General features: G+C 36.6%; 2 protein-coding genes across 7 annotated transcripts in view; both read right to left on the minus strand.

The window, feature by feature from the left end:
• LOC118735860 overlaps window positions 1-10,759 on the minus strand; it is a 548,047-nt gene that overhangs the window by 181,642 nt on the left and 355,646 nt on the right. The gene's annotated exons all lie outside the window — the stretch shown is intronic.
• Window positions 2,562-4,558, minus strand: LOC118736425. Its single transcript, XM_036466520.1, has 2 exons — window positions 3,583-4,558; window positions 2,562-3,515 (listed from the first exon to the last, which is right to left on the minus strand). The coding sequence occupies exons 1-2, from the start codon at window positions 4,556-4,558 to the stop codon at window positions 2,587-2,589; spliced, it is 1,905 nt and encodes a 634-aa protein (XP_036322413.1). The 3' UTR covers window positions 2,562-2,586.

Genomic DNA, 10,759 nt, shown 5'->3' on the forward strand with positions numbered 1-10,759 from the left:
ATAAACTTCACCAAATTCATCAAATTTAAAAAAAGGTCAGTAGGATTAACAACTTTTTAATCGATTTCTAGGAAAACTTCTATTTCATATAAAAAAAAAAACTTTCGAGCATAGTTGGTCCCCAATTATGTGGTCACCACTGTGCAATAACTTCAATCAGTACTTACATATTATATTTTAAATATTCGATATAAATAGCAGTAGCATTACCATTAAAAAATTTTTTTTGTTGTGCTAATTATCCTGAAAAGCTTCCTTTTTTTTGGAGAAAAAAAAATCTATGGACATTAGATCGTACCACTTTAAAACCAAACGTTTTTTGCAAGGCAATTTCGAAAATAAAATTCGTTTTTTGGCCTTTCCTAGGTATTATCTTTTTACATTTTTCGGCGATACCTATTACATATATTCGGCAATGAGAATATATCTCAAAAGATTCTACTGGAATAATCTAAATATTTCATTAACAAAAAATTAATGATTCTTGGTGAGCTTCAATTTACTGACATTAGAGTGGATCTGGTGGGTGAGGTCAATAATCTTTGGACCAGAAAAAAATTCTCCGCTAACGATCACTTCCTATCGTTTGTATATTCACTGAAGCATTGTCTTTCGCGCATTTCTGCAGATTTTTCGCAAAATAGCTATATGATTTCCAAGTAGCCGGATTTCTATTCATCGATTCATTCAAAGTCAGTTATTGCACGTCAGCCAATAATCAAAGCCGCTGAGCAGTGGCATGGACTTTCTATATCAACCTACAGTTGAAAATATTTACTCTAGGCCCGACTTGATGTCAACAATTTACCATGCTTTTCCATTCCCCGGGAGCTTCCTTAAGCTCTATTCATATGCAAGCAGGCTGTTTAGAAAACTTTATTGAGGATGGAGTAATGTAGGCCTATATTCGGGAACTTGACGTACTGATGAAGGGAGTAGAAGAAATATGCTTATAATTGAAGGGATTTTCGTTACAATGAGTCGATGTTTAGTTCAGACAAATTAAGGCAATAAAACACCCATTTTACATTAAAACTCCAATATGCATTATAATCTCTAACAATTCGTATGCCAACTCAAATATTTTGTATCGCCGCTTCACTTGTCAGCCTGTCGTTTCACGAGTATAGTCCTTTGCAGTTGTTGCGGCAACCAATTTACAGCTGCAGCTTCAACTACCTTTCTACCTGGCTGCTCCTCTCCATTCCATTCTCAATACATATGTACATTCATATCACTTTTGGTTTACTGATAAATGAACAAGCCACAACTAAAAACGAAAAGTTCTCAGAAGTGGCAGGCACTCTCTTTTACTTCGTATACTATGTGTATGTGAAGCTGAGTACTTGAGTTAGTAAAAAAAAAAAAAAAAACTAGAAATTATTCGGACTTGCAATTCTGTTGCCAGCTCATCTCCATCAACTTTTGTGTCTGTATGTGTTGCTGCTTTTTTGGAAAATCTCAACTTCCATGAGCAGCGTAATGATGCAACAAGATATAGTACTTCAGGATAATTGGTTGTATTCATTGTCACTGTTGTGTGCATTGTCCAGGAATTGTGTCTGAAGTGTTTTTCGAGTAGGCAAACAAAAAAACAAAAGGAAAGGTAAAAGTGAGTTTCGTGTGAGATGTACAGTGTACTCGGAGCACTTTAAAGAAACAGAAACAACAAGGAAGGTCCTCGGAATAGTTGATGAAAATTAGAAGAGCAATTTCACTTAATATAAATGGTAGTTCAAAAAATATGAGTAAAAAATTAAATAGAAAACACTGACTGAAGGAAAATATATGTACATACATAAATACAAAATGATATTCCCGTGTATAAAATAAAAAGTGAAACTCCGGTGCAAAAATAAAAATAAAAATTGGGGTACCAAAAATAAAACTCGCGAAAGAAAACTAAATCTCACGTGTTAAAATTAAATGACAATGGTGAATTCGCCACAGAAAAATTAAAAAAACAAAGAAGTAGGAAACTGAAACTAGAGGAAGTCTGCCAGCCTTTAGATACTGATGCCGAAATAACCTCGAAAAAATTTTAATAAGAAACTAATTTAGGTTGTTAGTTTTTCACAACAAATTTATTCAAAACATAACTTTGCTTCCATCTCCTTTTCCGCTAGCCATGAATAGTGGGCTTTCTAATGACAAATAATATTACGTCCCTCGGTCTTTCAAATATGCGTGGTATGTATGTATGTATGTATATGTTATCAATTAGCATAAATTTGTGTGCTCCACAAACTAGAAAAGTAATAACTTAACAATTTACAGTAAAATAAGACAAATTTTAGCAAGTCGATATACCAACAAGAAAAAGCTTACGATACATACACCTACATATGCGAGGAAGAACAAGAATGCATGCTTATCCGAAAATAAACTCATACACATACATACATTTACAAAGCACATAGACTGATCAAACTGAAGTACAAAAAATTTAACACAACACATAATCCACACCTGCAGTTCAAAAGCTCAGCCGCAAACTTTCACATAACAAGCACCCTCAAACTGGCGGTGAAAGCTCTACTACTAATTATTTCTATCTCTCCGCAAACAGCCACCCATTTACAGCCCTTACAAAGGGTGATCATATTGCATATTTTGCAAAGCGTTCACATGGCCGGCGATGTGTGGCGGTGCTACTGGCACTTGAACTAGATGTGGATTAATGCTCAAGGTACGATAGAAGAAAGCCGTCAAAAATGAAGCGCTTACAACGAATGCAATAAAGAAACCCAAACAGAAAAGACAATCCTTATTAACCTGTAGGCAAAGGCAGACAGCGGCGCAGAAATCGGTAAAAACATTCCAGAGGCGAGAGCACAATGGCGCGCGACGCAACTCACTCGACGAGGGCGTGGAGTTGGCCTCGATGTGTATGGTGTGGTAGGTGCGTTCGCAGGGCGCATCGATCGGTGTGGCATCGCTGACAACGGAGGTGACGCGCGGCGCGTTCGTATCATCCGGTAAATTAACTATTGTAGGGGGTTCGCGTATCTTCACCAATGCCAACTGATCGGATGTGGCAATAATTTTACGCTGCGCTTTTATGACAGTAACGTCGCTGTCGCCAGTGACATCCGTGAATAAGCGGGTGTCAGCTGCTGCGTTCGAGCTGGTGGATGCTTCAGTTATGCTATCAATAATGAGCGCATTGACAATGCCATCATCAGTCGGTGAGTAGTCTTTCGCCAATGATGGTAAATTGCAAAAGGACGTGCTGGCTGAGGAAGTCGCTTGCGCTTGCAAGTAGTCGGCAGATGTTTGACAACCGATGGTCGTGAAACTTTGCGTGTCTTGTGCGCCTAGCTTTAACGCGCGCGGTTTTGTGGTGTGCGACCACGGTTGTGGCTCTTCACTGAGCAACTCCAGGCCACTGACTGTGGTGGCTATGTCGCGACACATTGGATCCAAAGCGGCTTCAGTCTTTCGCGGTTGCGCGCTACTACCGGCACTAGATGGGTGGTAGAATTTGTGCGCAAGACTTTGCTTCGTCGTGGTTTCTGCAATTTGCAAATTAATTTCTTTGTTGTTTTTAATGCTAAAATCAATCTACTTCTTTTCTCTTACCTTTCGCTGCGGCTAACGCAGCATTATCTTTGCGATCGCCATGCACTTCTAGACAGAACTCGTTATACACATTACTGCTGCTCACGCCGCCGGCATGTTCGGCCGCAGCCAACTCAACGCTGTGTAAACCCTTGAAGCTTAGGCGCCTGCGCAATGGCAACGCTGACTTTTCCGCTTCTTTTTTCTCTGCGGTTTTTATAGCTGGCATTTCAAGACTTTCGAGATTTTTGGTGAAACTGTCAAACATTTCCATGATTTGCTTAAAACGCTCGGCGATCTCTTGATTTTCGCGCTCCACCTGATGAAAATCGGGTCGTTCGCGCATAGCAGTTGGCGTTAAATTCTCAGCTACAATGCGTTCCACTTCGTTATTTGCGGTGCGTTCGATTTCGCTCTCCTCGCTTGGTTTGTCGGTAAAGCTCGGCTGCGATGCGCCTTTGATGGTCGCCAATGTAAGCGTTTCTCTTGGAAGCTCTACAATTTGTACAGCGCTGGGCTGTGGTGATGTTGCATGTCGCGGTGAGTTGCACACAGTGGTTTCTTCATCCTCCAACCGACTTTCGATCTGCTTAACATACTCCCTCACATTGTCCACCACTTGACTCGTGGATGGCGTGTGTATGTCGAGTTCTTCAACTATCTCCTCGAAGTTTACGTATTTTTGCATTCTCGCAGTGCTAGTCATACTCGCCAACGTTTCCGTGGGCGTGCTTGTTGTGTGTGTGCCCTTTAGAATTACTACAGCCAGCGGAGGTTTTAGCTCTCTTACGCTGGACACAACGTGCAAACTACCTTCATCATCCTCGGTGTCTGTGTCTTTTTCCGATTCGCTGGCACGATCTAAGCTATCAGTTGGAGATGGACATGCGTTAGTTCTCTCCGTTTGGTGTTTATTTTCTGCTTGTGCGTCCTCGTCGTCATCCTTTTCCCCATCCTGTGGTTCTTCTTTCTGCTGATTATCTCTATTCGTATCCATCTGTCGTATAAATCAAAAAATTTTCCAAAAACTCCAAATTTTCTTCTGTGTAAATCCAATTCTAGTTTGTTTGTTTTATAATTTTTTGATGTTTTGTAGTCTTTCAAATTTGTTTTCAATATTTTTTCTATTACGTTTTCCTTGTCAGCTGAAGAGTTGGTGGAGTGATTAATTGCGCCTTGATAATAAATTAGAAGCTTGCTTTCACTAAGAATTTTTTTTTTCTTGAAATTCTTTCCTATGAGGCTATAAAATCAAGAATTTCCAACTGCTTCACCTACGCTTGGAGGCCAACCTATGGGAAATATTTGAGTCGACTTTGACTGAAAACCGAAATATTCTCAAAGGCGATATATGTATCTGGCGGGAGACCGGGGTATCGGCATAAAAGGATTTGCATTAATAAGTCTTTATCTTCGTGCTAACTTGCACTTTTAGGGTCACTTTCTCAATGTCTGGTTGACACTAACTACAGGTTAAATAGCGTTATCGACTCCCTGTTATATGTTATGGGGTCGAACACGTCGAAAACGAGGTTCAATCTGCAGTTAGTGTTGACCAGACTTTGAGAAACTGACCTATGGTAATCGAAATATTTGGACTCGTTGGGTCCATCAACAATTTGATGTGGCTTTCAGAACTAGCTTAGAACTTTTTATTTTATAGAGGTTGTGCCGCTCATTGGTTTGCATTTCCAAGCTAAAGTTGGCTATCTCATCAGTGATTTTATTTCTTCAGCAGCTTCAATTATCTAGAAACTAGCCAGATTTTGTGAAATTTTCTATGGTTTTCTGACTTCAATACTTTGGTGAATTGATTTATTTGTATACGCTTTCGACACATATTCCTCATGATTTTGCCATTTGATGCCGCTAAAGCAAAAACAAAATACATGAAATTTCTTTATATGTACTCCTGTTATCACCTTATTTTGAATTCACTTAGCCACCTGCCAACGAAGGCAGCACCGTTTCTTGCTTTGAAGATGCCGCAGATAAAAAGCGAAGTGGCTACAAACTACCGTTGTTTTTAATCATTTTTTTTATTGCCGGTGTTGCACATTTTCCTCGATACGTATACAAAAAATGCGAAATTGTAGAAAATGCAGATTGAAAATATTTTGAAGAGGGCTGCCACCTGCTTGAAATGTCGAATTTAGTTTACTTATACACAAGTTATACGAAATATCAAAATATGGATGTCAAACGAAGGAGAGTTAAGAAATCCTTAGTTTGAACGCTAAGAATATCTTTGGGATGTTGACAGAGGGTTGCCACCTGTTTAAAAAGTTAAATTGAAATTATTTAGTAAGTTTAATGAATTATTAACATATGTGTGAAGGTGGTTTGAAAAACTTTTATTTCTGAACTGTATATAGCGGGGTTGCCGCATGTTTAAAAAATCAAATTCCACTTAATTCATCAGTTAATTTAAATATGTATCGCAATGTCAGGCGAAGGAGAATCAACAAGCATTAAGCTTGAAAATACTTTTGAAGAGGCCTGCCACCTGTTTGAAAGGTTTAACTTAATTAACTAATACAAAAAGTATATGAAATATAAAAATACCGTAGTCAAACAAAAGAATGTTAAGAAACCTTTAGTTTGAGCATTTGGAATGTTTGAAGAGGGTTGCTACGTGTTTACAAAGATACATTAAAATTATTCATTTATTCAGGAGGGTTGCCATTTGTTCGAACAACAATCAAATTCATATAAGTTCATCAGTTTATTGAAATACATGTGTGTAAAGGAATTTCAAAAATTAGAGGTCAAATTAAAGACCTTACCTGTAGATGTGTGGTAAAGGTATTTTTTTTTACTTAAGAACTTTTTTCATCGGTATAGGGTGATTTGAAATTTGATGAAACTAAAAACATGCACTATGCCAGACTGCTCTTCACTGACACTCTAATCTCTTTTAATTCTGACTAAACACATCAACTTTGAAATTAAGTTTTCCAGTAATCGCCACAATGAGGTCACTAGCATATTCAGACGCAGTAAATATGTATCAGTCATACTATAAACACACAACAAAAAAATTTAAACCTCAGCATTGCTTGAAAATTTCCATCACTGATTGCATAGTCAATTGTTAGGCAATCGTAATTAATGCCTAGCAATGAGTGGCTTCACTAAGTTGCTAATTCTTCACACTTCAGCATTACAACGAAGCAAAAATTTTCAAATAAAAACAAAAAATATTCCAAAATCTCTCACATACACACACAAGCTCACATGTTACAAATATAGTACGTGTAAAACCCCTGCAGGGAAACCGCGGACTAGTGAATCAAATTTCTAGTTCCGTACAAGATCTTTAACGCTAAAAACGAACCAGTCCGATAGTAACTAAATACCCACGCGTTCAAAATAAGCACCTCTCAAACTCAACTACAGCCAAAGGTATGTAAATAATGTATGAAAATAATTAAAATCGCACACACGGAAAAACCGAAAAGATTGAAAAATCACGATACTTTTTTCGTTCGTCTGTCGATTTTAGAACTGGTTCGGAGCTGTAGAATTTAGGACTAGTTCGGTACTATCGAAAAAGGCATACAGCGTGGGGCAATTGACACTTCCTAGGACATCGCCATGTTAAATTCGCTAGTTGTTGGCATGCAAAAGAGATTTATCGCGAACCAGTACTGGGGGTCTAAATGTACTAGAAGCGCACCAGTTCAGAACTAAAGATTTTCCCTACAGGGACATAATCAACGTGACATGCAATGCCGCAAATCATTCACGGCGCCGGCATTTTATGTGTTGCGGCAATATGTTGCATGCAACAGTGTAACAGCAACGGATGGCATATTGCTTGAATATGCTCGAAAAATTGCACGTATCAAAAGTGCAAATTCACACTTGCACACTCTTGCAAGCAAACATGCTCCCTGTGAACATAAGTTTATTGTTTTAGCATTTTTCTTATTACATTTTCGTGTGATTTTTCTCGTGTAAATCTGCCACTTACGGCGTCGAGCTTTTATGCAATCGAAAATGGAAATGCGTGCGCTTGTGTGTGTGTGTGTGTGTGTTTGTGTGTGCGTTGTGTCGTGTTGCAATAGAGATGTGAAATTTCGTACATGCGAACAAATATGAATTGTTTTTAGGTTTTCAGTCGTCTATCTACATTAGGGTAGTTCAAAAATGCATGTGGAAAAATGAAAGCCCAAATTTTAATGCTCTCCTCTTCTGGGGTTGCTCTATATCGAAAACAAATACCTATTCTTTTATTTCGAAATCAAAAAATAATAGTTAATTTTAAAAAATGTTTAAATAAACATTTGGGTATTATTACTTGAGGTCTCCTGCAGAGAAACAGAGTTTTCCGATAGAAAAATAGTGATTTTCAAGAATTCTATACCATTTCTATGAAAAATGTTTTTTTCTCATATAAAATGCATGGGGAAACTTTGAGCGCTTTGAGCGACCTCTAGATACTTTTTTTATAATAACTGAAAAACAAGTATATTTATTTTCGTTGTAGAACAATCGCAGGGGCTGAGAACATTAAAACTCTGATTTTACCTTTTTTACCACCTTAATGTGCAAACATATGTATGTGGTTTTACAGCCCAAAGTATTAATGCAAGCATACCAGAAAAAAAAGCAAGCCCGCGGGTGTGAGACATAGTGGCGAATGAGCTATGCTAGAGCGCCGATCGCTGTATGTGCCGTAAATATAAGGTATCACTGGCAGGATTTCATTATTAGACAGCTATTTATCTCAAGCATTGAAAGCACTAGACGAGAACTTTGCTTAGGGTTTTTGGAGACGACGCAATCAAAGACAGTCTAAAGAGCTACCAAGGCAAATAAACCCTTACAGGTAAAATTTCACTACCCAAAATCAATCAAACGCGTGATAATTTTTTTAGTGTCTTTTTCGGGATTTATAAGGGGGGATACGTTAACTTTTTGATATTAAAATAAGTGACATTTTATTATTTTCAGTTTTTTAAATTACTCTTTTAGTATTCAACGTTTTCAGACCACCATAAAATATTCCCCGAAGGCTCCAAAAAACAAATTTTTTCTATCACTGACCAATTTACAGAACTAAGTATAATTATATCCCAACCCTCTCTTTGATGGCTATGATGGGTTAAAATTAGATTAATAAGCTAACTCGTACATTCTGCAATTAATTGAGATGTCCGATGTCTTGATGCGACTGCTTTGTCTTCTGGAGCTCTACTACTAAGTAAAATACTAGCCGCCCTATCTTAGCATAGATCTCCCTTTGAAGGTCACTGCCGTCGTTAGGTAGACGGAAGGACCGGTTGAACTGCAGGTCTTTCGAGTAGACACCCGCTCCGAATGCTTGTTCCATCTATGGACCATCAGTGTAGATGGATATTCCCCCTCTACTACTGGCGGTCCTGCATCCCCTTCTTCCATGGTCGGGAACCTAATGGATAGTTTCGTATTGAAGATCCAAGCAGGCGTAATGTTATCAGTGCTGGCTTCTATGGTGGCCTTAATTAAGTACATTGAGCCGGCCTCTTTTTATTTCATTCAGTATTGCTGCATGTTCGAATTTGCTTGCCTGCCACGTATGGATGAAAATAATGAGTATAAAAAAAAAATTAAAAATAATACTCGAACCGAAACGATAATAGCCCGAGGCACGCCTTTTAGCTCCCTTTCCTTATAATAGGTAACGTCACATAGGTGCAATGAACTTTTCAGTAAAGGACAGTATTTCTTATTTACAAGTTCTTATTACTCAAAACAACTTTTTTTTTTTGTAGATAGGCTACGCGGGCTCGTATGGCCTAATACGTACGTTTAGTTCTATTTACACCATACAGATTTAATGAAACCGCCAACCGAATAAAAAGTAATCCAATAAGTACGCGATTGTCCCCACCGCTCACTCACTCGCGTGCCACGAAATATGCAATCGTAATTGCAAATCCACAATTGACAAATTAAACAGTGCGACTAATTTGCTGCTGTTCGCCAAAAATGCGCTCCATTTATAACGTAGCGTTGCCGCAGCGTTGTTTTTCCCAATTCGGTTAATTCGAGCGTTGCTACAATATTATTTGAAATGTGCTTATGACCGAGCTAGCTGGCTGGCGATTTCGAATAATGAAGGAATCCATAAGAGACTTAAAACTAATTTAGTTGCAGTCGCTGGCGTAGAGTGCCAAATAGGGCACAACGAATGGGAGTTGCTGTTTTGTCATTTGTGGCTAATTGCTGGAATTTGTATTAACAATTTTTCATTTTCGTTTGGTGAGTGAGGTTACCAACCAGTTTGAAATAATTACCTTAGTTGGGTAATGATCTTTGTCTAATTTGGAGGTATTTTAAGTTCAATGGAAGGATGTCCAAAGCTTCTTTCGGAAGCGGTTTTAAAATACAAATCATATTAAATACTTAGAATTTTTCATGTAAATGGCTTTTTTCAGTGATAAGATAAAACCAAATATAAAAAACTAAAATTAAATGAGCCAAAATAAAATAGAATAAAATTAAATTAAATTAAATTAAATGAAATAAAATTAATTAAATGAGTATTCCGAAAAAAATCTAGTAAAATCTACTCGTACTACCATACAATATTTTTCTGCATAATAATATACAATTACGTTTATATCAATCTAAATCTTAATGTTAATCTTATTCTTAATCATCATCTTAATGCTAATTATAATGTTATCTTAATCTTACTCTTAATTTTAATCTTAATCTTAATACCAATATTTATATTTTTTTTAATCTTAATTTTAATCTTAATAATAATCTCAATCTTTTTTAATCCTAAACTCAATTTTAATCTTAATCTTAATACTAATCTCGATCTTAGCTTTAACTTTAATCTAAATCTTAATTTTAGTCTTAATCTGAACATGAATCTAAGTCTTAATCTTAATCTTAATTTTAATGTTGATTTTAATTTTAATTTTAATTTTAATCTTAATCTTAATCTTAATCTTAATAGCTATTCAAATATTAGTCTTCATCCTAATCTTAATTTTAGTTTGAATCACAATCTTAAACTTTCTTAATCGTTATCTTCATTTCAATCTAAATTTTAATTTTAATTTTAATCTTAATCTTTTCCTTAATCTTAATCTCATCTTAATTTTAATCCTAATCTTAGTTTTAGTAATAATCTTAATTTTAATCTAAATCTTGATTATCTTTATATTAATTTTAATCTTTAATCTTTAATCTTTAA

Source organism: Rhagoletis pomonella, unplaced genomic scaffold (assembly GCF_013731165.1).
Source record: "Rhagoletis pomonella isolate Grant_MI unplaced genomic scaffold, Rhpom_1.0 Rhpom_scaffold_00003, whole genome shotgun sequence".
Taxonomy (NCBI): domain Eukaryota; kingdom Metazoa; phylum Arthropoda; class Insecta; order Diptera; family Tephritidae; genus Rhagoletis; species Rhagoletis pomonella.